Source organism: Mustela putorius, unplaced genomic scaffold, assembly GCF_011764305.1.
Source record: "Mustela putorius furo isolate JIRA1106 unplaced genomic scaffold, ASM1176430v1.1 tig00003867_pilon_pilon_pilon, whole genome shotgun sequence".
Lineage (NCBI taxonomy): Eukaryota > Metazoa > Chordata > Mammalia > Carnivora > Mustelidae > Mustela > Mustela putorius.
Window position 1 is genome coordinate 7249905 of NW_025422019.1, and position 27216 is coordinate 7277120.

The window sequence follows — 27216 nt, forward strand, 5'->3', positions numbered from 1 at the left end:
TTTGTCGTGTTAAGCCTTCATTGCATAGTAACCTTCAAGAAGCATATACTTTTATTTGTTAGAAATCATGGACAATTCTTATTGAAGGGGAGCTTTTTATATAATACATATTTTTAAAATTACAGCGGAGATTGGAATGAATGGGATCATTCCTCTCCTAGCAATGGAGAGTTTGTTCTCTTGCTTGTTGCTTCCTACCTGAGCATGAAGTCTGACCTCCCTTCCCTGAGTGAGAGGAGAAGTAGGCCAGACTTATAATCATAAGGGTTTGAAGGTGGGAAAGGAAACTTAATTGGCTGTGTGGTCTTGGAAAATTACCTCAGTTTCTTTTTCCGTAAGATGGGATTTCAATACCTACTTTACACACTTGGTTGGAGAATTAAAGATAATGGATATAAATGATCTAGCATGGAACTTGACACCTCAAGTAGGTGCTTAAAAACCATGTGGTTCTCCTCATTATTGGTTAACATCTGTTGATTTTAGGACCCTGGAGGAGTAAAGGATAGGAGAGTCTTTTCACTGAGAATGAAAGATAGATGTTTAGGGGAAGGCGGAGTATATCTGTTACCTGTCGGTGTATAACAAACCACCACAAGTTTAGTGGCTTAAAACAACAATGAAATATTCTCTCTCATAGTTCTGTGTTTCATCTGGATAGTTTTTTTTTGCTTGTTTCCTTAGACTTATTTGCGTAGCTGCAGAATGAAAGAGCTAAGTGGTACCCGATGGACGCACTCCCAAGTCCTGCAGTGCTTCTGGCTGCTGGTTGGGGCGTGTTGGTTCTCTTTCACACGGCCTCTCTGGTTCCAGGAGCTTCCTTACTGCATGGCAGGCCTAGGGCGGCATTCTAAGAGGGCAAGCTGCAGTGCTTCCCTGTCACATCTCAGCTTCCTTTTGCAGTAGCTGGTTTGCTACTGGCCAAAGCAGGTCACAGGGCTAACCTCAGGTCACTGTGGAGGGGACTAAGTTCCCACCTTGGTGGGGGGAAAAAAGAAACAAAGAATTAGTGGCCATTTTTAATCCACCACAAGCCCACCCTTTTTTGATTTGCTTCTTGGGTCAATATTGGGCCGAGAGAGAAAAGGTTCTGTTAGTTTCTCCAGTTTTCCTGTATCACTGATACCTTCATTAGGCTAACGTAGGAGCTGATTAATGAACTGGGGATATTTTGTTCAGACTAAAAATTGGAATGAAGGATAATAGCTGCTTTTATGTATTTGAAGAACCTTCTTATGAAGAAGAGACCAGTTCCACAGTATGGAAGTGACTGGAAAGCACTCTTCTGCCATGTGAGACAGTGAGTTTTCTCGAATGCTGTCCTGCCCCCAGCCCCATGCAAGTAGAAGATGGGTAATCGTGTGTCAGGGGCGTTAAAGGAGGGTCTTCCTCATTGAATGACTCGACTTAAATGATTCCGATTGGTGTCAGAAGTCTGTGCTTTTGGAACTCAGAAAGTGCACTGTGCTCTTCATCCTGAGAGTAGGGATGGATAAGGGGATGTTAGCAAGAGGAGGAATTCTTCTGCATGGACTTGTGATTTTACTTGATGGATAAGTTCATAGTTACCTGCTGAGACCCCGAGAGGAGGGGATTGACTGTTGCTGTGAGGAGCGGTTCCATTTAGTACAGAGGCAGGGAGGTGCTGCGTCTTGAAGACAGGTTTTTTGTGAGTCATCTTTGGTTAGAATGAAAAGAGTCAAGACAAGAAATTGAAGTAAGAAATGGATGTGTACGGTTCCTCCAGCAGCCACAGATTAAGTGTTCATCTTCCCGAGTTTATCTATTGAAAACAGTTTGGTACAACTTTCCTGTAACATGATTTTGAGATCTCCCGATTTTCTGTATAACAGACCACCAGGTCCAAATGGTGCTGTTGTCAGCTGAGAATACTGTCCATAAGTGATCAGCGTGTGGGCCTGTTCCCATTTCTCCCTCCCATCGCTCCCTTTTCTTTGTTGGAGGGAGAAGGCGGTGGCAGGGACGACTGTTCACTCTGGTGTCAAGCTCCTGAAGAAGCCTGATGGACGTGCTGTCTCTGGTTCATGTTATCAGCCCGGCCACTTCGGTCAGTGGTGTTTCTATGGAGCCTGCCCCATTTTCAGCGCTTTTTTTTTTTTTTAAGAAAACTCTGAGTATGGCAATAAGCGACAGTACCTCCAGTGATTCACACGCAGAGGGTGTTAGGTTTTTGGTGGGAAGCAAAATTTAAGTGACAAATAAATATGCTAGCTGAAGCAGAAGATTGCTTTCCTGACTGGCTCATTTACAAGCTGGAAAGTTGTGAAAAACATCAACCTACCAACTGTGTAGCTCATTGGCTCTTTGCTTTGGGCTTCCATGTTCCTCCTGGTAAAAATAATAATTATGTTATTCTGGTATGGTTGCCAAGCATTCATGCTTCTCACTCCACTTGTGATTATAAATGATTCTGCAGCGTGAATTGCTTTGTCTTTGATTTAATGTTTCATAACATTTGGATGTTTTGTTCTCTGTGCTGATTTGTCATTCTCTTTCCCTTTTCAGAATGGACTGCTGAATTATGAAGAATTTCAGACCCAATAGCAGAACCTCACTCGGCCACTCACTCCTTTATCTCCTACTAGTTATTTAAATTGGACTTTTAATATCCTACCAGCTGCTCTTCAGACACACATGGTGCATTGTTGCCATTCCCCGGATTGCATCTTTGAAACACAGACTCTTAGTAACTTTCATCGAACAAAGAGGCAACCTCCCGGGTATATTTCCTGGGAGGGTGTCACCCTGACTGCCCTCTAGCTTCTGCTGGGTCTGGATTTGAATTCCACCATGGAGCCTCGCATGGAGTCCTGCCTGGCACAGGTGTTGCAGAAGGATGTGGGGAAACGACTACAGGTTGGCCAAGAACTTATAGACTATTTCTCAGACAAACAGAAGTCTGCTGACCTTGAACATGACCAGACCATGTTAGATAAACTTGTGGATGGGCTTGCTACCTCTTGGGTGAACTCTAGCAATTACAAGGTAAGCTGTGCTTCAGAAGGTACTCATGTAGGTGGCTGGGCTGCCTTGGCGGGTCAGAACTGGTCCTTGGAAGAAGACTCCTTTGGAAGCCATTAGTAGGTGGCTTCCAGTAAGACACTTAGGCTGTGGCTTTTGGATGTTTCATTCTGGAGCAAGTAGGGTCTTCTTTAATTCTTGTTGGAGATCAAAGAATCCTTATGCTTTCGCACTTTGAAAGAAGGTCAAGTGAACAGATAAAGAGAGGCTTTTATGTTGGGAAGTTTACAACCATTTGCAGCCCTGAAGTTGAAGTGAATGTTCTATCTTACATTGAAAGGGTCATGAGATGTTGGTGAGTGGCGCTTCATAAGTAGCAAACATCTTCACTGATTACCTGTTGGGGATGGAATTGGCGGTAGTGTGTGGCGCATTTTACCTTCAGATCTGTTTTGAAGTCGGCCTAGGTACCTGGCCAGAAATAGTATGGGTTGCCGAGGGCTCTTCTGTGACTTGTATGTAATGGCCTGGAGGATATCCTTCTGGTTCTAAAGATCGAAGTGGGCGGGTGCCTTTGGTGGGTAGGGGATGCAGGCGGGGTCCCAAGACCCAAATGAGTTGTCACGATTGACCATTTTACCATTCAAGGATTGAGCTTTTGTGACTAAAAACTGGACTGGACTTGTGCTGCAGAGGTGTCATTCTCTCTACCTCCCCTCCCCTTTCTTAGTTTGCCAAGAGGTGGCCCCTTTGGGTCAAGATTGAGATAGAACAGTAGGGTGTTGGCATGACTTCTATCTAATAGGTGCTGTAAACATTGGGATTGGGAAAGGGGCTTACAGGAAACCGAATCTCTTGTGCTTTTTCATTGACTCAGTTTTCTGAGGTTGGTTTGGATTTGGAAACTGGTGCTTAAACAGGATTTCTTTGTTTGCTCTAGTGTGGACTCTTGTTTTCCAAATGCATTATAAACCTTGCTCTCATTTAAGAGTCAGCAGGCTTCATACTCATTAAGGGTATTACCTGGGACCCTGATATTTTACTTACAATTACATATAAAATTTATCCTGTCTTTGAAAGCGGAGTTTAATTTCTCTATCATTCATCTATTTATTCATTTAGCTGCAGGTGGCAAGTGCTGCTTATGTGCTTGGCCGGCCTTTGTGCTGGGTGATAGAAGTGTTACAAACAGGGGAGGGTGGTGGAGGGCCGTTGTCGAGGGCTATAAAATCACCTTGTCTGGGTTGGGTTCCCAGTTCCACCACTCCGTGTGCACATTGCTATGCTTTTGGCTGAGAGTAACTGAAGGCTCACTCATTGGCTTCAAACTGCTACCAGGAAATTGAGTAATTTTCTTTAAGAGTTCAAGAAGTCTGCGGTAGCTAAGGCAATGTCCAGAGAAGAAGAGTGTCTGCTTTCGTCTTTTACTTGGAGGGAAGCCTTTCCCAGAAGCTCCCTAGCAGAACCTTTTACATCAGATTGGCCAGAATGGCTTTGCCTGCCCATCCCAGCATCATTGGAAAATGGATGGGTATCCCTAATTGTTTTCCACCATCATGCTTGACCTCCTGATCTCAAGAAGAGTCCAGTCTCCTTTGAGTGAAGCATATGGCCATGTGAAGGAGGGGATGGTATTTGAATACTGTCAGACTCCTGCTCAACAAATACTGGTTTCATGAGGGAATAAGCACTCTCTAAGCGTCCGGTCCAATAAGGGCAGATAATGAAAGAAAGAGCTCTGCTCTGACTATAATGGACAGCATCAGATCTCTGAGCAATAGTGGACCTTTGTTCATACATAGAACTCAAGCTTTATATATTATGGGTTGAAGGAGGAAGTTCGGAATGGGACTGAGGTAATAGGGATGTTAAATAGAAAACCCAGAGAGTCTGTTATACCGTGCGAGCTCTCTTAACTTTTCCCGGCTTTGGCTTTGGGGTTTGGTTCCCTTTTGTACAGTGTTGGGATAACTGAGTTGTTACCAGCACTAAGTGAGACATTGTATGCTGGTAGGATTGCAAGCTGGTGCAGCCACTCTGGAACAGAGCATGGAGGTTCCTCAAGAAGTTGAAAATAGAGCTACCCTATGACCCAGCAATTGCGCTACTAGATATTCACCCCAAAATACAAATGTCACCTGAAGGAGCACCTACACCCCAATGTTTATAGCAGCAATGTCCACAATAGCTAAACTATGGAAAGAGCCCTGCTGTCCGTCGACACATGAACGGAGAAAGAAGATGGATACACACACACACACACACACACACACACAGTGGAATACTACTCAGCCATCAGAAATTGAAATCTTGGGGGCACCTGGATGGCTCAGTGTAGGTTAAGGCATCTGCCTTTGGCTCAGGTCATGATTCCAGGGTCCTGGGATTGAGCTCTGTGTTGGGCTCTGTGTTCAGTGGAGAGCCTGCTTCCTCCCCTCTCTCTCTGCCTGCCTATCTGCCTACTTGTGATCTCTGTCAAATAAATAAAGAAAATCTTTTTTTTTTTTTTTTTTTTTTTTTTTTTAAAGATTTTATTTATTTATTTGACAGAGAGAGATCACAAGTAGGCAGAGAGGCAGGCAGAGAGAGAGGAAGGGAAGCAGGCTCCCTGCTGAGCAGAGAGCCCAATGTGGGACTCGACCCCAGGACCCTGAGATCATGACCTGAGCCGAAGGCAGTGGCTTAACCCACTGAGCCACCCAGGCGCCCCAATAAAGAAAATCTTAAAAAAAAAAAAAAGAAATTGAAGTCTTGCCATTTGCAATGACATGGATGGAACTAGAGGGTGTTATTAAGTGAAATAAGTCATCAGAGAAAGACAGTTGTCATATGATTTCACTCATATGTGGAATTTAAGAAACAAAACAGAGGAGCATAGGGGAAGAGAGAGAAAAATAAGACAAAAATCAGAGAGGGAAACAAGCCATAAGAGACTTTTAATCATAGGAAACAAACAGAGGCTTGTTGGAGGGGAGGTGGTGGGGGATGGGTAAGTGGGTGATGGACGTTATGGAAGGCACGTGATGGAGCACTGAGTGTTATTCAAGATTGAGGAATCACTGACCTCTACCTCTGAAACCAGTAACACACTATATGTTAATTAATTAAATTTTTATTAAATATCAATAAAAGTGCTTTTCTAAACAACAACAACAACAAATAAATGAGACAATGTATCAAGTTGTCCCAGGCCTGCCCTATAACAAGCACTGAGGTTGTCATAATCAAGACTGGTTCCTGTCTTCAAGGGGACTGGAAGTCCCTTTCCCTGGACTGGGTGAGCAGGGAGGGAGAACACGAATCAGCAAGCCAAGGCTTACAGTATAGAACGGTGGGAGCAGTAGCAGAGACTTGCAAAATTCAGTGGGCGGGCAGAAGAACATGAGAACACTTTCCTGGAGGAATCCAAGGTTTGAAGATGGGGTGGTGTCTTTCAGAATAGCGTTTTCAGCATCACAAAGTGTGAAAGATTAGACTTGACCCTTCATGAAGTAATTTCTAAGGAAGATAGCCTGGTGTGAAGGAGAAGTGAGGAAGATGCTGTATGTTACCGAATTGGAGGTGATCACGGATAAGTTGCTTTACCTGTCTGTGCAGTGCCAGTGTTTGACCGAATAATCTCTTGGGAGCTGCTGGGCTCTAGTATCTTATACAGCTTCACACTGACGGCTTTATGGTCGGGACCCTGTTCTGAGGGACCCTGTTCTGAGCACCTCCTTCCTTCCTCCCTCCTTTTCTTTGTTCTTTTTTTTTTTTTTTTTTAAATATTATTTGTTTATTTGACAGAGACACAAGAGAGGGAACACAACAAGCAGGAGGAGTGGGAAGGGGAGAAGCAGGCTCCCTGCTGAGCAGGAAGACCACTGCAGGGCTCAAACCCCGGATCCTGGGATCATGACCAGAGCTGAAGGCAGACACTTAAAAACTGAGCCACCCAGGTGCGCCATGAGCACCCTCTTTCTTTATAAGCTCTCTTGGTATGGGGACACCAAACCCTCTGCACACCTGGAGCCTGGAGCCTGAATATAGAAGGGGCTCAGCGAATATTGGTTCTATGAGTGAACTCAGGAGCTTAGACTATTGGGCAAGTAGTCCTGGTAGCTTTACCAAAATCTGGAAATTTAGCTTTTAGCCACACCCACCTTTTTTAGTCAAAGATCAAGATTTCTCATTAGAGCCTGATGTACATTTTAGGTTTTCTCTGACATGTAATATGTAACATTATGGGTTGAAAGGATTCATTTCATATTAAAACTTTGCAGCTTGGCTTCTTGATTATTTTTAAAAATTGAGGACTAAAGAAGAAAAGGGAAACAATTTTAGGCTTTTAAAACAGTAGTACTTGGATATTGTTATTCCTTAACAGAGAATGTCACCGCAATGCTTTATTTAAAAAAATAGTGTCCTGGAGCTTGAATCGTTTTACATTTGATTATTTCTTAACTTGGTAAACAGGTTTGTATTTGGCGTTAATTGTAGTTTAACAGCGACCCTTTATTGCTTAGTTACCTTGTATTTGGGAACCTCATTTAATTTTTACAACGCCCCTGCAGGGTAGGTGGTGCTACCCTGATTTTATACATGAGGTAAGTGAGATCATCCAGAATTATGAGAACAGAACAGAGTCTGCAAACTTTCTTAAAGGCTATGTAGTAAATATTTAAGGTTCGGTGGGCCATATGGATTTCTTCCAAGTATTTAACTAATTTGGGCCATTCTCGTGCAAAAGCAGCCACAAGGAACACACGAATGAATGGGTAAGACTGTGTTCCAAAATAGCTTAATTTATAGACACATGGAGGACCAGTTTGGCTCATGGACTGTAGTTTTCCAGCCCCCAAACAGGAACATTGAGGACCTACTATGTGCAAATTCTTTTCTTCCCTCCTTCCTTTCCTTCCTTCCTTCTTTCCTTATTTGACAGAGAGAGAATACAACCAGGGGGAGCAGCAGGGAGAGGGAGGAGAAGGCTCCCATTGAGCAGAGAGCCTGATATGGGGCCTTGGGATCATGACCTGAGCCAAAGGCTGACACTCCACTGACTGAGCCACCCAGGCGCCCCCTCTTCCTTTATTAATACTTGAACAATAAGAAAGATGGTGGAGTAGATTTTTGTATAGACTTCCAACCACTGTTGTGTTCCCCTCTTCTCTTTCTAGATGAGATAGGGATGAAAGATGGTAGATGAGAAGGGATGAAAGAAGAATGGTCTGACCCAGAGAGGCTGCCTGGACTCCCACAGCTGGAGGGAGTTGAGGGACACTGATGCTGTGCAGCTTTCCCAGTGAATGATCCCTTCTGTTCAGCAGGCGGCGCAGTGCCATCCAGCCCCAAAACCCTCATGGTACGGACACCTGCACATTTAGTGGGCTTTGTGTGGACCAGGTGTTTTTTGCGAATATAGTCCCAGAATCTTTTCTCCTCAGTTCCAAAATCCCCGAAGCCCCCAAACCTCGTGTTTTTCATTTGTTGTTTGACCCACAGTGAGCTGACATGAAACTGCTTGCAGTCTTTACTTATCTGCTCAGGGCATGTTTCACTGCAAAAGTATTCATGTTTGATTGTAGGTTGCCGCGCCAGATTTTGTTCAATACGTATATGTTCTCCACTCCCCTCTGTCTGTAGGTTCTAGTCTCTCCATGTTTCCTATCCTATGCATGTAACTGCGCACTGCTTGACTTTTTGTAAAACCTGAAAAATTTTGTATTCCAGAACACATCTGGCTGCCAGAGTTTTGGATAAGTGATTGTGGACCTGTATTTAATATGATAAAATAATACTGATAACCCATGGTTTTGGGACATTTACTATGTACCAGAAATTGTGCTAATATGAGTTCATTTTTACTGTCTAATTACCGTAGGGGGTAGGTAGCATTCTTTCATTCTACAGATGAGGAGACTGATGCTCAAGTAAGTCAAGTAACTTGTTCAAGGTGACAGAGCTAGGAACTAAGGTTTTCTGGACTTGATCCCAGGTGTTTATGAAACAGTGGAAGTTAATTAAGCACTTATGATGTGCCAGATACCGCACTGGGGGCTGGGCATCCAGTGAGGACCATCGGGCCTGGCCCCCGCCCTGACCGCGACCATGAGTACCCAGGCAGTCTCGCTCTGTCTAAATCTGGCACTTGTGTACATCATCCCGGTCCACGCTTGTCTCAAGGCCCATGCCATGCTGCTTTGTGTTTGAAATTTGTAGGTTCTCTGTTAACCTGGGGCTTCCTTTGTCTCTGCCCTAATGGTCTAATGGGATGGGGGTGGGGGAGGGCAGGTAAGGCAAATGATGGGATAGTGCGCAGTGCAGGATAGGATATCATTAACCGTTAGACTGCATCATAGGAGTGTCTATAAAGGTTGTATTGTGGAGAAGAAAAAAATGTTAGGGTTTGTTAGAGAGCTGAGTTGGAGAGGTAGAATTACATAGGGCCGTGAAGAATCAAAAGGAATGAGTTCATAAAGGTTCTGAGAAGCCTGACTTCCTTTCTTGTTTCTCCCTCTCTGGGCAGTGCCACTTCTTGTAGACCGTAGAAGATTTAGTCTTTCCTTAAGCCTCTTTACAGAACACAGTGTTTACGTCTGCCCTGCATCAGGTGCCCTTTATGGGCGGGAGGGAAGGTGTGACTGATAAGGGAGGTTGCTCTCATTCCCCTGGCCTCTATCTCCACAACCTTGGCTTTCATTGAGGTTTTTATTCCTCCTCTGTGTCCTTGAGAGGAGAGCCAGAAAAGATTATTGGATTCAGATGAAGTGACTTCTGTTTCTTTTTCTGGCAGTCTGCTAGGTATTGCCATCAAGCCTCGCCCCTTTTCAGAGGCTCTTCATTTTTCCCAGATTTTTTTTCCTGCAGTGTTGTCCAGTGGATGCAAGAGCCGCACTTCTCTGGGTGTATTTTATTGGTTGATTGAATGATTGCAGCATTTACATTTTATGAAACATTTATTTATTTTAAAAAGGTTTTTTGACTGTAGGTGGCACATAATGCTACATTCATTTCAGGTGCACAACAGTGGTGATTTAACTTGTTTATACATTATGCTATGCTCCCCACAAGTGTAGCTAACATCTGTCCCCATGCAACAGTATTACAGAATCATAGACTGTATTCCCCACAAATGCCTTTTATGCCAGTGATTTCTTCTTTCCATAACTAGAAGCCTGTACCTCCCACTCCTCCTCACCCATTTTGTCCATCCCTGCACTGCACCATGCTTCTGGCAATCATCCATCCATCCATCCATCCATTCATTCTTTATTATTTTTATTTTATTTTAATTCTCATGTAGTTAACGTGTTACATTAGTTTCAGGTGTGCAGTGTAGTGGTTCAGCAGTTCCATGTATTACTCAGTGCTTAACAATATAAGTATACTTTTAATCCTCTTTGGGTAGGTGTATTTTAAAAAGATAGATGTCTCTGTTTTAAGTTGAAAAGCTATAGTTAGTGGTACTAAGCAAGAGCAAAAACACCACAGGAGAAGTTATTATAAGAAAATTCTGGGGCTCCTGGGTGGTGCAGTTAAGCATCTGACTCTTGATTTTGGCTCAGGTCATGATCTCAGGATACTGGAATCAAGTCCCGCATCGGACTCCATACTCAATGGGGAGTCTGCTTGAAATTCTCTTTTTCCCCTCTCCTTCTGCCCCTCTTCCTCACCTGAACTCTCACTTTCTATATCACATAAATAAATAAATAAAATCTTAGGGTACTTGGATGGCTCAGTTGGTTAAGCGTCTGCCCTCAGCTCAGGTCATGATCCCTGGGTCCTGGGATCGAGCCCCACATTGGTCTCTCTGCTCAGTGGTGAGTCTGCTTCTCTCTCTCCCTCTGTGATCTCTCTTGCTCTTGCTCTCTCTCAAATAAAATGTTAAAAAAAAGGGGGGGGGGAATTTCTGTGGATTGTTGATGGATGTAATTAATGGCATTTCTTCCTAAATATGTGTTAACAAATATGCAAAAGCTTCAAAGTATGCTGAAAATCATTCAGGGGCGCCTGGGTGGCTCAGTGGGTTAAGCCGCTGCCTTTGGCTCAGGTCATGATCTCAGGGTGCTGGGATCGAGTCCCACATCGGGCTCTCTGCTCAGTGGGGAGCCTGCTTCCCTCTGTCTCTCTCTGCCTGCCTCTCCATCTAATTGTGATTTCTCTTTGTCAAATAAATAAATAAATAAAATCTTAAAAAAAAAGAAAAAGAAAATCATTCAGATTTGAGTATGAACAGTCTGAATTCCTGTCCTGGCTCTGTCCTTTGACTTTTGAGCAGGGAACTCTCCTTATCTGTAAAATGGGTGTCTGGTGATACCTACTACGCAGCATTCTTATGCAGATTCAGTGAACCAGTGTACATAAGGTGCTGGTCCTGCTTAGTGTTATAGCATGTGGTCAGTGAAAGGAAGATGATGGACATAGTATGGAGTTACTGGTAGTAAGAAGAAAACTTATTTTTTCCAGGGGCTGAGGTTGCATCCTTGCCTGTAGTCCTTGTTGGCCTGGGCCTGGAACAGAGGGCACAGATCTATTTTAGTAAGATAGAAATCCTTGAGCTGTTGCACTGCTGATAACAACGAGCAAGAGCTGGCCAAGAATTCTAAGGGTGAATTTAAAACCTACCCATAAAACCAATCTATTGGTTGAGAACCCCTGTTCTAGGACGACTACACTTTCTCTTTTTATTTTTAATACTTTGATTTGCTTTAGAAAGCTAAAATTTAAATAAGAGTACATATAATAGAAGAAATCCTAAATTGAGTGTCAAAATAGAAAGAAAAAGAAACAGCTGGGGTGAGAAGATGGAGCCAACAGGCAGTAAACCACAGCTAATGTTGACTAATACTAATATCTGACAGTTATTAAGTGCCCATTATGTGCCAGAAACTGTTACATGCTTTGCATTCATTGCCTCATTAAATTATGATGTAGGAGCTCTATGATGAGCCTATGTTTATTCCTACTTTACAATTGGGGAAACTGCCTAAAAGAAGTGAAGAGGCTTGCCTCAGTTCACTTAACTAGGGGGTGTAAGACACCAGATTTTTATCTGAATAGTCTGACTTTAGAGCCCACATCTGAATCAATATGCAATGGTATTTTCTTACAATGTTGCAGCAATGATAATGATTTCCTTATCAGAGCATGAAGAAAAGAGTGTAAGATTCACTCCCGAGTTAACAGTGATTGCTTTAGGAGATGATCCTGACTGAGAGATAACTCATTTTCTATTTTAATCAAAACCCAAAATTTAAGATCAATAAAACAGTTCTTTGGTCCTGCTAGACTCATGAGTATATATGCTTAAAAAAAAAAAACACAAAGATTTCTTTATTTATTTTAGAGAGAGAGGGAGAGAGAGAGCATGGGGAGAGGCAGAGGGAGAGAGAATCTTAGGCGGGCTCCTTGATGAGAGAGGAGCCCGACGTGGAGCTTGCTGAGATCATGACCTGAGCAGAAGCTAAGAGTTGGGTGGTTAACTGACTGCTCCCCTGCCAGGTGTCCCCATATATACTTTTTAAACTTTTTATTTTGGAAGATATTCAGACCTGTTGGAAAGTTTCAAAAGACAGTGCAAAGAATTTTCATGTATGTTTCACCTAGATCCTGGTGTTAACATTTCACCACATTTGTTTTGTCCTTCTTTCTGTATGCATGTTATCATGAGTTGTGAACTTTTGGAGAGTAAGTTGTAGACACAGTGCTCTCTTGCTCTTAAATACTTGGGTGTTTTCTCTTGTGTATGTCATCTTAGCACAGTTCTCTAAGTCAGTATGAGAGTCAGTAGAATATAGACACATCTAATCTATAAGCCTTATTGACATGTCACCTCTTGTCCTCACATGTCCTTTACAGCAAGAGCAAAAACAGTCTAGTCCACAATCCAATCCAGAATCACAGTTGCATTTGGTTCTCATCTGTAGAGTCTTTTTAAATCTGGGGCAGCTGATCTTCAGTCTTTCCTTGTCTCTCTCAGTACTTTTGAAGAGCATAGGACATTTATTTAGTAAAGCCCTTCAATTTGAGCTTGCTTAACTGTCCAGATTAGATTGAGGTGGCGCATTTTGGGCAGGAATACATACCATGCAGGTGTACTCTGTACATCCTATCCGGAGATGTGTAGTGTCGTTCTCTTACCTGGTAAAAGAGGTCTTTGCCAGATAGCTTCAGAAAGTTGCTGGGTTTTTTTCTTTTATAATGAATAGGTATCCTGTGGGGGGATACTTTGAGACCATGTAACTTTTACCTACCAATTTTCACATCCAATGATGAAGTTTGTCTAAAATAATTATTTCTATGTTGGCTGCCAAAGGGTGGTTTTCTGATTCCATCTTTCCTTCATTTATTAGGTGACGCCAAATAGTTTAAAAATGTTTATTCTTTGTCTGTTTATCAGCATTTTCAAAAAAAGATTTTATTTATTTATTTGACAGAAACAGAGAGAGCGAGCAAGCAAAAGCAGGGGGAGCAACAGAGGGAGAGGGAGAAGCAGATGCCTTGTTGAACAGGGAGCCCAATGTGGGGCTTGGTTCCACCACTCCAGGATCATGACCTGAGCTGAAAGCAGATAGATGCTTAACTGACTGAGCCACCCAGGCACCCCAGAATTAGTATGTATTTTGATAGTCATCTCCAAAAGGAACTACTATGAAGAAAGAAAAAAAATGTTTCAAGTTAGTCTTATTTAAGTCCATTTACAGTCATAAAAAATTTAAGGGAAATTTTAATAATTGGTGAGCATAGAACACGCACAACGTGATGAAGTTTGGTTTGGGCTAGCAGCAGTGGAGGGGTGAAGAAATGGAAAGATGGTAAGCTATAAGTTTTTATAACGATTTTTCAAGAAATACTGAAAGGCAGATAATAACAAGATGCCTTCCTGGATTTAGTAGGATAATAGAGGGCACTTTGCAGGAGGGGAAAAAAGGAGAGCATAGAAAACAGATGAAGCAAGACAGTAGTGAGTGAGATCTAGGTTATCCTGCTGCACTGTCCTGGTGGACAGAATTCACCAGCTTGAGCTTTGGACTCAGGAGAAAAATGGCATAGATGGGATTATAGATGGGGAGGAAGTGCTTTGTGGCAGGTTCTGTGGCTGATAGGAATCTCTCTCTAAAGACTTTTGTCGGGGGAAATACACACATACACACACACACACGTATGCATATATATGTATATATGTATATATATATTATATGTTAATACCCATACACATATGTGTATACACACACACACACACACACTATACAATACATATATATACACACATACAAAGTATATTTTACTGTGTATTGATCCCTGAGGTCAAGAGTCGGATGTTCTACTGACTGAGCCAGCCAGGTGTCCTTTTGGACTCTTGAGAGAAGAGAGATGGTTCCCTTGGCTCAGCAAAGAAGCATGTTGCAGGTGACCTTGATGGAGGTCATGTTCTGAGATAAGCTGGTCTATACTAGTAAGACTGAGCAATATCCCAGGTACAGGGGCCTGGTGGGGTGGTGGGACTGACTTTAGGGGCAGTGGGAGCTACTGAAGGACTTTTGGGTGCTAAAGATTGCTTTAGGAGTTAGGGTTCTGTCTAATGAAGGTGGCGTGAACTGATACAGGGAAGTAGGGAGAAGCAAATTGGAGTAAGCCGTTAGGGAGGAGGACAGGATGGGGGTTTCTGCCGTTAGTTTGGATGTAGGGAGGACTGGGATGAATTTGAGCAGTCTTCTGGATTTCAGGCTTCAGGATACAATTTATTGACTGTGAATAACCTTGTGAAAAACGAGAAGTTCTTTTCCTGCATGATGCATGTATGTTTTTATTTTTATTTTTTTAAAAGATTTACTTATTTATTTATTTGACAGAGACCACAAGTAGGCAGAGAGGCAGGTAGAGAGAGAGAGGAAGAAGCAGGCTCCCCGCTGAGCAGAGAGCCTGATTTGGGGCTTGATCCCAGGACCCCAGGACCATGACCCGAGCCGAAGGCAGAGGCCTTAACCCACTGAGCCACCCAGGCACCCCGCATGTCTGTTTTTAAATTGGAGAAGTCGTTTTTAAGGAAAAAAAAAATTTGGAAGAACATTTAGGAGAATTTCTGTCTTTGACTTCTTTCACAGAGGCTCTTAAGTCTTTATATGCTTTGTGATTTACATACATAACTTGGGAACATCCTTTTTCAAACATTTCTCTTGAGCTTGCCTAATTGAAGCATTTTTGCAAATGCTTATTTTGAAAAATAATTTTGTTTTTCCTATAATAAAAGTGATATGTGCTTATTGTACAAACAAGAACAAACTAATGAAAACTTCTGAATATAAAGTTATAATGAAAAAATTGAAAATCGCTCCTGGTCTTTTGCCATCACTATTTTATTATTTATATTGGTAGAAAAAATGGAAAGACTTACTTATGTAAGGCAGATCATACTACACACGTTCTTTGTGTGTGTGTTTTGTGTTAAGTTTCTTTTATTTAGCCTACAGATGCTGTTTTGTGAAGTTTTATTCATTAAATGTATGTCATGATCATTTTTTCAAGTCAATAAATTAGATCACTTATGAGTTAATACAATGTCTGTGTATTATTCTTTTCTATGAATGGTTAGCCATCATTTCTTTATCCGTAGTTGGTTGCTACCACCTATGCAGTTTCTAGTTTTTTTTTTTGTTGTAAGCATCATGACAGCGAGGATCCTTGAACATATGTATGTTCATGCTGGGGTGTGTGTGTGTGTGTGTGTGTGTGTGTGTGTTTGTAGGAAGTTCTGAAAACCTTTCCGCATGAATTGCTGGGCTGGAGTGGGCCCAGTTCTGCGCCCTTCAGTGGCGCATGAATGTGTCTCTGCCATCCCTGGGTGTTACTGTTCTTTGGACAGTCTTCCTTTTGCATGCGAAAAGGATATTGCTGTGTAGCTAGGGCAGCACCGGAGAGTCTCTCTCCTGTTTCTAACCTTTCAGGTAAGGGCCAATCTTAGGATGTGAAGTAAATAATTTTATTCTTGTTAATCTCATTTCCCATTCAAAAGGTTGATGAGAAAAGGTTCTGTCTGGGCGTATTAATAAACACGTGCAGAGAAGATGGCCATAGTTCAGAGGACGAAATCCTGACACCTCGACAAAGTCCACTTTGATAGATTAAAGAAATTGGTCTCCCTATCTGTTGTTTTTTTCCTGTTTGCTTTCTTTTTTTCTACCCAGAATGAGAATAATATTGATTTATCTCCCCAGAGAGCTTTCAGAGAAAAAAAAACCCATCATAATCCATTTATTTAGAATGTTCCTTTGCTTTTCCCAAGTGCTTTCACACCTCTTGTAACTGAGCTCACCTTCACTGGGCTAATAAGCCGGAAAACGCTAAGTAACACCAAGCAGGTAGTAATTTTGTTTTTGTTGGGCAGTGAGGGATAGATGTATGATCTTGTTTGATTCTGCCTATGATTCTAAGGATTTTTTTTTTTTTTAAACAGCTCTGTGAAGAAAAAAACTGTTACTAGCCTTTCTGACCATGGGAAGGGAGTCAGATGGACTTTGTATTGAATGGGAATTGAGTTCAAACCGGTTTAAGCTGAAGAAGGGCAGTACTCAGGTGGATCACTGACCAGGGTGGGGCTGAGATTACCATGGGGACAGTGTTGGGGACTCAGGTTGGGGAGGTCTCTGCTTCTCTCTGGCCAGTGGCTTCTCTTCTGTGTTGCACTCATGTCTGCTGTGGGCCTGGCTCACATCTTGCAGCTTCACCACTAGAGGAAGGAGCCTCTCTTTCCCTGGCTTGGATTACAACCACAAAGCCCAGCACAGCCCCAAACCCTTGACCTGCTCCTTGTGGCCGGGGAGTTGTGGCAGTGTAAGCAAAGGACGGCCTCCTACTCGGCAAACTGCTTGTCAAGGGATGGAGTAAGGAGGACGGGCTGCCCTAAAGGAAAGAAGCTTGGCTGGGGGCAGGCGGCCTTGATGTGCGGCCACTGGGGGTAGTAGTGATTTTTTCAGAAGTTTGTTTATTAGATTGCTTGGGAGGCTGCCGGGCTCTGCGGGAGGCTCAGACATTGGGATCAGAGGCGCCTCTTTTGTATTGTTTTTATCTTGAGAGAGAGTTGGAGCTTGTGAGCCTGATTGGGATAGGGGAGGAGCAGAGGGAAAGGGAGAGAGAGAATCATGAGCATACTGTGTGGGGCTTGATCTCGTGACCCTGAGATTTTGACTTGAGCCGAGATCAAATGCTTAACCAACTGAGCCACCCAGGTGCCCCTCAGGGGCCCCGGATTGTCTCACAATTCTTTTTACCATTAAAAAAAATATTTATTAGAGAGAGAGAGCAAAACAGAGAGAGAGAGAGTATGAGTGGGATGAGAGGCAGAAGGAGAAGCAGACTCCCCACTGAGCAGGGAGCCCGATATGGGACTCAATCCTAGGACTCCGGGTTCATGACCTGAACTGAGAGCAGATGCTTAACTGGCTGAGCCACCCAAGGCACCCGTCTCTTTGTTATTTGTTTGAATTTAGGCACACTGTTGAGCCTTCTGCTTCCTGTGGTTAGGCGTGAGCGCCCTGAACAGCCTGAATGTGCCCTGTTCTACAGCACTTGGCATAGTTCTGTGTGTGGACCCCACTTGGCTTCTTTTCTCTCTGATGACTCTGTGTTATTCGGACTGTTAGCTGTGTCTTCAAGTGAGAGCTTTTCCATCTGTCCCATCCCCTTTAAACTGAGCACTTACCCTTTGTGGTTGTCACTATGGTTTTTGGAATCACAGCACCAAAATTCCAGGGTCATTATGGGTCTTATGCCGTTTTTCCTATATTTTAAAAATCTGAAATCTGAATCATTTATGTCCGATGTACGTAGTTATATGCTGCTTTACATTTTACATGTGCACTTACCATCTGTCTGTACTGTTTAAGACCCTCCCTGGGGTATCTTGTAGTGACTAAGGAAATGGGACTTAAAGCAAGTGAAGTTGAGCCTCTTCTGTTAATTCATCACTTACGTTTTCCTGAGAACAAGATTGGGACATTTACTTCTGTTAGAGCTCCGAAGTCATTTTCAATTTAAGATGGAAGGGAAGTCATTGCAGATATTAAGAGGGGAATATGGTAAGGGGATTAGGAAATAGGATGAGAAAGCTCTAGGCCTGATTTCCAGCCCTCTGCTGGATCCGGGCCACTTTCTTGGTCTCAGGGGCTAGATCCCCTGCTCCCCTCTTTTCCCTTCAGGTCCAGATCTGTTCTCTTAGGACCAGACCTTTCCTCCTCCAAGATAACTTATTTTAGCTAGAATTAGCCTTCTTGCCCAGTGATGCCGCTTTGGGAGAAGTACATTCAGAGCAGGTGTGTGAAAGCCAGTGCTCTTCACAGTAAGGACTGCCTGGGGACTAGCTGTGCTGTGTGCTCCCAGCCCAGCCCCAAGGGGCCATCCATGACTGACTGTGTTTGCACCTCTGTTGCTTCACTCTGCAGCTCTTCATGTAAAATGAATGAGGAGGATTCAAACTCACATGGCCCCAAAGCACAGGTGGATATGGGCACAGTGGAAACATGGGCACACACTGAGGACAGCTGACAAGAGATGGGCTTTTTCCCCCCTAATGCTTATTAAGCCTGCTTTAGTTCAAAACAACCTTATTCATGTGCATCATTTATATATTGATGTACATAGAGAATTATATGCTGCTTTAACATTTACACTCTCTCTATGGACTTTAATACATAAATAATTCAGACTTCACATTTTTAAAATACAGAAAGGATGGTATTACACCATAAAAACAGGGGCATTTTGGTGTTAGACTTCCAGGAAAAAATCTGGTATGACATGTGCCAGACTACTAATAGAGTATTTTTAAGGGGAAGGGGAAACATTATAAGGGAATGTGTACTTGCTGCTTATGTAAATATATATAATACAATGGACGTTATTTTTTTCTTTTTTAAGAATACTGTAGTGCGCTTGAAAGGGCTCGTTCTTTACACAGGTCAGCTTTATTTGTGTTAACTGCACATCTGTGTACTTCCTGCCCAAGACTGTTATCCTTGATATAGGAGGAAGTGGAGTGATCAGGTTGAAGGTGGTGGAAACAGAAAGCCATCTTGAACTTGTCATTTGTTTCTGTGCTCTGCAGAGAAGCTTCCAGTGCCTTGGTGGAAGGATTTATTTTTATAGAATGAGATCTGGATTCCTTTCTTTGAGGAAAATTGATCTGTTTCTTTTGCCATCTCCAAAACTAGGTACATCCTGTTAGGGCAGGGGATGCCGTTCTGGAAATGGGAACACTGACAAAGGAGAGCTAATGTGCTTAGTCTCTGTGGAGCTGTGTTCTAGAATCTTACTTTGCCACTTGCTTTCATATCTGCTGACATCATGGCCTACCTCTGGCTATTCTAACTTGCTGGCAAATGCTCCCAAGCTGGGAGATGTTTAGGAAGTCCTTGGTAATGTTGGGGCTTCTGCTTATCAGTTCCTAGGGATACTCTTCTTTACCCCATTTTCTTCAGGGGAGTGGCTCCAGCTGTGTAAAATAATAGATAATTTATATGGAAAAGTTGAGAGCCTGGAATCTGGGGACAGACTGCTTGGGTTAGAATTCCTCTCATTAGCTGAATGATGATGAGGGAGTTACTTAACCTCCGTTGGTCTCAGTTTCTCATCTATAAAGTGGGGACAATATTGTTCTCATGGGGTTCTCATGTGGGTTTATACACAGTCAGTGCTTGACACATAGTACTATAGACTTGGTAGCTTTATGATTACTGTATAGCATCCCATGTGCTATTCTTTCTTCATTTCTTTGTGATGGATCCAGCACTGTCACTGCCTGCCTTTGGTTACCTGTCATGGATTTAACTTGTCCCAGAACAACCAGACAGTGGCAAAAAGAGAGGCCACAGAGGAATCAATGGGATTGCAGAGCAGCTTCATTCCAGAAGACTGTAGCTGAGGGAGCATTGGCTGCGTGTCTTTGCAGGGTAGTGGGTAAAAGTTCATTGGCCCAGGTCTGTCCTTGCATTCAAATGTGTTTTAAAATGGATTATGGGCTATGCACCCTATTTTTTCCTTCCTTCCTTCCTTCTTTCTTTCCCTCCCTCCCTCCCTCTTTATCTCCCTTCCTTCTTCTCTTCTCTTTTCTTTCTTTCTCACGCTCTTTCTTTCTTTCAGATTTTATTTATTTATTTGACAGAGAGAGACACAGCAGGAAGGAGAACACAAGCAGGTGGAGTGGGAGAGGGAGAAGCAGGCCTCCTGCTGAGCAAGGAGCCTGATACGGTGTGGGACTTGATCCCAGAACCCTGGGATCATGACCTGAGCCGAAGGCAGACACTTAACCACTGAGCCATCCAGGTGCCCTCTTTCTTTGTTTTTAAAAACTATTTTGGAAGTAAGCAGTCGTTTCTAGTGGGGCATATCTAATTCACTTTGGGGGCATTTATCCACCTCCCTCCCAGCAAAACCACAGGTTAGAGTGTGTGTCTTCAGATGGTTGGTTCTCTACCAGGCCGTGGTGAGGGAGAAGTTTCGAGTCATTGTGCATGCAGTTTGACTAGCTGTGTCAGTGAGTCATGGAATGCCGTAAAGAGTTTCCGGTCTTGGGAGAAACTGCCCTCAAACAAGCATGAAACTGATCTAACCAATCACAGTGAGGAACAGAAGAGTATACACACCAGCAGGAACAGGGAAGGGTTTGGGTGGGATGATACTAGCCCCGTGGACTCTCGGTGGTCACTGAGAAAAGAGGAAGGTGATTTTGCGTGAGTGAAGTCCAAAGTGAATTAGAAGTGTTTGCTTTGCATATTTTGCCGAAAGGAATAAATGCTGGTGGAGATTGTGGAAAAGGATCGGTCTGAGTGTCATTAAGATTGCCACCTGATATTTTTATCCTGGTGTGTGATAGAAGGAATAGTAAGTTTTTATATGCATTATTCTTAAATCTTACCCTACTTCCCAGAGGTTAGCTAGCTCTGAGACTCCTCCAGGTGAAGTAATATCCACTAGGCATGTACATGGTCAGCTTTTGACTGGAGTTTGAGTGGAAGTCTGCAGAACATCAAGGCTTTTAAATAGCCATTCAGCCTATGGCTGATTTAATTAACTTTGCTCTGTATTCACATTGTTTATGGGGTATGGTAGGAAAAATAAAACAAGTCTTGGATTTCCTGCTGAGCTAATAGTAGTGGGTGCTGAGTTTAAATTTTCAGTGGAAGGAATTAAAAAAGGTTAGCGGATGCTTGGAAGAATAACCTCTCATCGTAGTGGACTGGCTTGGTGTCCAGGTGAATAAAAAGAACACAAAATAAAGATTTTAAGTAGACTAGCAATCTGTTCCAATAGCCAGAACAATTTTGATTACCCACAACCCAGAAAGAAAACACTTATTTCTTACCAAGAACAAAAAGGTCTCTTGGGAGGGAGAGAAGCGTTTCTGGGCACTATTTAATAGTACGAGAGAGCAGAAGGAACTAGCTGGGTAGAGTGGAACAGCAGATAAGGTAAAGTCAGTAAGCAGTCTTATATTTTAAATGAGGGGTATTCAGGATCAAATTCATATTCCTTTTTGGCTGCTTTTGTTTTAATATTTGTTTTGGACTCTCTGAAAGTTTTCGGCAGAGCTTATTTTATGTCAGTTTTAAAAAGTAATAATCGTTTGGACTGAGACAAAGAATTGGAGTTTCTGCTTATATTTATTGGCTGGGTAAGTAATGGGCCCTGGAAATCTTTGGTTCTACTTTACAGCCCGACCTGCTGTCCTAAAGGCTTGGCTGGGGCTGTCCTGGAGCTACAGCAGCCTTCTTCTGGAGTGGATCCTTTGCTTTGAGGTCACCTTTATGAGATGCTGGTCTGCCCGAGAAGAGAGTCTAAAGTGGAAAGTCAAGGTCAGCTATGTAAGATAGGCATTGCCAAAGTGACATCCAGGCCAACAAAATGAATCTTCCTTTCTCACATTCTTGGTATTAAAGGTCAGGAGAGGGGTCTGATTGGGAGTTTAGAGTAGGAGAGAATGCTTTTTGACTGATTGAGGGCATGGCCTTTCATTTCTAAATGGTTTAAAGAGTTTATGCCCCATTGTTTGTTCATTCCAGAGTCCTAATGATATGGATGATATTTTTTTCTCAGACAGGAATGGGGCTTTTGGCAGTGACTCTGTATCATAATTGCTTGAAAATAACCAAGCCGAAATATGTGGCCTCTGTGCATGTGATGTGTGTCCATGAAAGAAATGTATGTCTGTTGATTAAAAGAATATCGCTTGAAACTAGAAATAGTGGCTTTCAAACTGGGAAAATCTCAGATGCCCAGCATTAGGAGAATTTAATACATGTGTGTAAATAGTTCCTCACATTTATCCAGAATTTGGTGTACATTGCAGCAAGCATAGTTATCAAGAGTTTTGGTGACATGGGGAAATCCTGATGGAAAAATGTAAAACGAAAAGGCAAGATCTCAGCTATGTACAAACGTATAGAAAAAATGATCTGGAAAGAGCTATGAAAATGTTAACATCTAAAAAGAAATAAATATTCATCTTTATGATGAAATTAGAGATGATAGGTTTTCTCTCTACGTTCTTGTATTTTCTAAATTTCCCATAGTAGGCATATCCTGTTTTTATAAGCAGGAATTTAAAACTTTTCTAACACAGCTGCTTTCGAGAAGGTACTGGTCAGGATATTATAGGGATGAGATTATCTATATTGTCACATGAAAAAATAAACAGATTGGATTTGCTGCAGAAAGCAATGTCTTTGTAACTTACAGTGATTCCTTCACTTTTCTCTTGGAATTAAGGTAGGAACAAAAGTAACTTCTATTTAAAAAATATGTGACACCACAGGGGCTGAGTGGCTCTTTTGGTTGGGCGACTGGCTCTTGATCTCAGCTCAGGGGAGTTGTGAGTTCAAGCCCTGCACTGCGTTCCACGCTGGGCATGGTGTCTACAAAAAAACAAAAATTAAAAATGTTATACCCCAGCAATACTGCAGTTGGGATTGAGAATCCGCTAAACATGTTCAACTGCTGCAGCCCCACTTTACCCCATAAATGTGCTATGGTTGTTCTAAAAAGATATGAAAATCTGTTGCTGCATTTAATACATGAACTGTTTTGAGAAGTTTTTGTCAGCTAAATGAGCAAACATCGGTATAAATTTAGCTTATCTTAATGACTTACTGCTTATTTTTTTTTTACATTTAGTTTATCTTTTTGTGGTAATTGCTAGATAGTTTTTTTTTTTTTTTTTTTTTGCTTCAATTTTGAAAAAGGAGATTGTGAAATATGGCGCGGCCAAATGTTCAGACTTGATTAGCAATGCAGTCGGAGTAAGCCAGTTCTGGCTGTTTGATTTGATTTCTGCTTCATAATAGAAGGAGGATTGATTCAAGAAGAAAATGCTTATTTACCTTCTCTGATGCATAATGATGGTGTGTGTGGAGTTGAAGCATGTTCTTAATAAATTGCAAACTGCACAGAATGAAGATCTTTTGATTTATGAAGGAATGTATTGCATCTTCCTATTATTTTCACTAAGAAAACAGCCTTAGTAAGAATTATAATTGCATTAGTGGCTGTCAGGGATGGAGGAGAGGGGAGGGGGGACTTGGAGAGAGACTGCTAATGGGTAATGAGATTCTTTGTGGGGTGATGAAGATGTTCTGAAATTAGGTAGCAGTGATATATGCACAGTTTTGCATATACTGGAAAATACTGAATTGGACACTTCAGTTTAAAGGTACAATTTCCACGGTGTGTGTATGGTACCCTAATTTTTAAAAAAGGAAAAGAGGAGAATGGATTCCATATGTGAAGAAGTCCCACACACATCCCACCAGCCTCTTCAGTCCTCTTAATAGTAAATTACAGAGATGCCTAATCCTGGGTGAATGTTGAATTTTCACAGGCATTTGTCATGAGAATAAAAAACGCCCTGTGATTAAAGTGATGGGTCACATCTAAAATGTTATTATGAAAAAACAGTCTAAGGACATGAATAATAGTGTACTTAACAAAAGATTTGTTTGGAAAGGAACACTATGGGGGTGTAGTAGCGTAGGCTGAATTCTGTTTTAAACTTCAAAATGAAGCAAACATGTTAGATGTCAACAAATAACAAGGGGGAAGAGAAGGAAAGTACATGGGCTTTTATAAAAGCTCACAAGATAAGGGATTTTTGCTTGTTTCATGAAGCAATTGCTTTCTTAAGAGTGTTTTAAAAAGATTTTAAATTAATTAACTAATTAAAGTTTTTAAAAAAGATTTTATTTTATTTGAGACAGAGAAGGTGAGAGAGAGCATGACCATGGGGGAGGAGTAGAGTGAGAGGGAGATACAGACCCCCACTGAGCAGGGAAGACCAATGCAGAACTCGATCCCAGGACTCTGGGATCACAACCTGAGCTGAAGGCAGATGCTGAACTGACTGAGCCACCCAGGTGCCCTAATTAATTAATTAATTAATAGGAGAAAGAGAAAGAGAGAGAGAGCACTCATTTGTGTTGCAAGAACTCAAGTGTGTATGTGGGGGGAGGTACAGAGGGAGAGAAGAGAGAAAGAGAGGGAGAGGGAGAGAGAATCCTAAGCAGATTCTGCACGGAGATTGGAGCCTGATGTGGGGCTTGATCCCATGACTTGGGCTGAAATCAGGAGTTGGATGCTTAACTGACTGAACCACCAAGGTTCAGTCAGTCACTTATGAGTTTTAAAATTAAAAAAAAAAAAAAAAGAAGAAGAAGAGCTCTAGCATATTTTGCACGTCTGGTTGTATGCTTGATTTTTTGATAATTGCTTTAAACATTATATGCCATTTGATTACCATAAGAACCATATTTTCAATCCCATTTTAAATTTGTCAAACTGAAAGCAAACATTGATCACTCCCTCCCTCTTGAGAAATTGAAATTATATGAGTGAATGCCTTCATAAGAAGTTCCCAAAGAACAGTAAGGAAAATAACTTGCCTGATATATTACCAGCTGGAGATGCCCACACCTGGTCAGCACCCTTCCAGGCAGTTCGGTGTGCATACATCTCGTTACACTTCCAGTGCACCTGCAGTTCCACAGCCTGTTGGTTTTTACTTTGTTTTACTCAAAGTTAAAAAAAAAAAAAATTAGTCCTATTGTCTGGGCACTGGGGTGCAAGAGCACCTGTGTCTGGGGATTCCAAACAGACCAGGTTTGGTCACTCACCGCGAGCAAAATCTAAAGGCCGAGGGACAAGTGTTGGTGAAACAAGAAAGGGATTGATTTCAGAGAGGCCAACACCAGGAAGACCAGTGGACCAATGTCATCTCAAAGATTGTCTCCAAAGTGCTTAAGATACTTCTAGGTTTATAGAAGGAAACTGAGGCAAAGGCCTGTGAGTACCTGCCTGTGGGCAGACAGGTCAGGTCTCATGGTCTTGGGGTCAGTCATGGGGGTCTTGCTGGCTCAGGGCGGTTGCTATGGCTTGAGGGTGTGGTTTAGGTTCTTGGAGGGGAATGGTTGCCTGAAAGCAGGGTTTTTTCCTGAGTTCAGACATAAGCTGGAAAGAACTTAATTTGAAAGGTTGAGGTTAAAATGGAAGTACTTGAAATCCTCTCTCAGTAGAATATTTGTTGTTAAAATATGGTCATTTCTATGACACTATGATACTCCTTTTTTTTTTTTTTTAAAAGATTTTATTTATTTATTTGAGAGAGAGAGAGACAGTGAGAGAGAGCATGAGCAAGGAGAAGGTCAGAGAGAGAAGCAGGCTCCCCATGCAGCTGGGAGCCCAATGCGGAACTCGATCCCGGGACTCCGGGATCATGACCTGAGGCGAAGGCAGTCGTCCAACCAACTGAGCCACCCAGGAGTCCCTATGATACTCCTTTTTAATGTGTGTTGTGATTTACCTAATTTGTTCTTAATTGAGATTTAGGCTATTTGCAAAAAAATTTTTAAGTTTTTAAAAAATTCTTGTTAGTGGGGCGCCTGGGTGGCTCAGTCAGTTGAGCGTCTGCTTTGAGCTCAGTTGTGATCCCGGGTGCTGGGATCCAGTCCCTGTTGGGCTCCCTGCTTGGCGGGGAGCCTGTGTCTCCCTCTCCGTGAAATAAATAAATAAATAAGTGAGTGAATAAATGAATAAATAAAATCTTTTTTTTAAAAAGTTCCAGTTAATTGGACCCCTGAGTGGCTCAGTGGGTTGAGCCACTGCCTTTGGCTCTGGTCATGATCCTGTGGTCCTGAGATCGAGTTCCGCATCTGGCTCCTTGCTCAGTGGGGAACCTGTTTCTCTCTCTGCCTCTGCCTGCCACTTTGCCTGCTTGTGCATGTTCTCACTCTCTGACAAATAAATAAATAAATAAAATATTTTTAAAAGTTTCAGCTAATATGTGGTGTAATACTAGTTTCAGGTGTACAATATAGTTATTGTTTGTAAATTTTTTGCCAGTTAGTAGTGTGATGATTATCCATATATGTTTTGTATTTAAATTTCTAACCTTTTACATGGAAGTTTTTCAAATATACGTAAAACTAAAGAGAATGAAACAGTGAGTTCCCTTGTACCCATTATCCAGTTTCAACAAGTAGTAGCATTCTACCAGTCCTATTCATCTGTTCTCTCTCCACTCTTTCCCCCACTCCTGGAGCATTTGAAAGCATGCTTCACATGTCATATCGTTTTACCTGTAAAGATTTCAGTATGTATCTCGGATAAATAAGGACTTAAAAAAATACCTACAATACCGTTATCCCACCCAACAAAGTTACCCCAAATGCCTTAATATCATCTAATAACTACCATATGTTCAGTTATCCTCAGTTATTTCAAAAATACCTTTTTTACAGATGATTTGTTTAAAGCTGTATTCAAATGCTGTCAGCGTGTTGCATTTAAGTTTCTTTTAAAATTGACAATGGTTTCTACCCAACCAACTTTTTTCCCATGTAGTTTATTTGATGAAGGAATGGTATTATTTGTCCTGTAGACTCTCCCTTATTCTGAATTTAAATGATTGCATTTCTTATGTCATTGTGTTATCTAGCATGTTCTTTTTCCTGAAAGCTGGTAGTTCAGTCTGACCTAGAGGCTCTGTTAGCTTCAGTTTTTCTTTTTTTTTTTTTTTTTTTTTTTTTTTTTTAATATTTTATTTATTTATTTGAGAGAGAGACAGTGAGAGAGAGCATGAGCGAGGAGAAGGTCAGAGAGAGAAGCGGACTCCCCGCGGAGCCGGGAGCCCGATGCGGGACTCGATCCCGAGACTCCAGGATCATGACCTGAGCCGAAGGCAGTCGTCCAACCAACTGAGCCACCCAGGCGCCC

The 27216-nt window shown here is 42.1% G+C and overlaps 1 protein-coding gene across 14 annotated transcripts in view; it reads left to right on the plus strand.

The window, feature by feature from the left end:
* The window catches only part of CLASP1 (cytoplasmic linker associated protein 1), a 271909-nt gene that overhangs the window by 32978 nt on the left and 211715 nt on the right, over positions 1-27216 (plus strand). For all 14 annotated transcript variants that reach the window (XM_013060079.2, XM_013060078.2, XM_045066557.1 and 11 more), the window contains exon 2: positions 2527-3006. In XM_013060079.2, the coding sequence (XP_012915533.1) occupies positions 2812-3006 (195 nt within the window). In that variant the 5' untranslated portion in view covers positions 2527-2811. The remainder of the gene's footprint in view (positions 1-2526; positions 3007-27216) is intronic.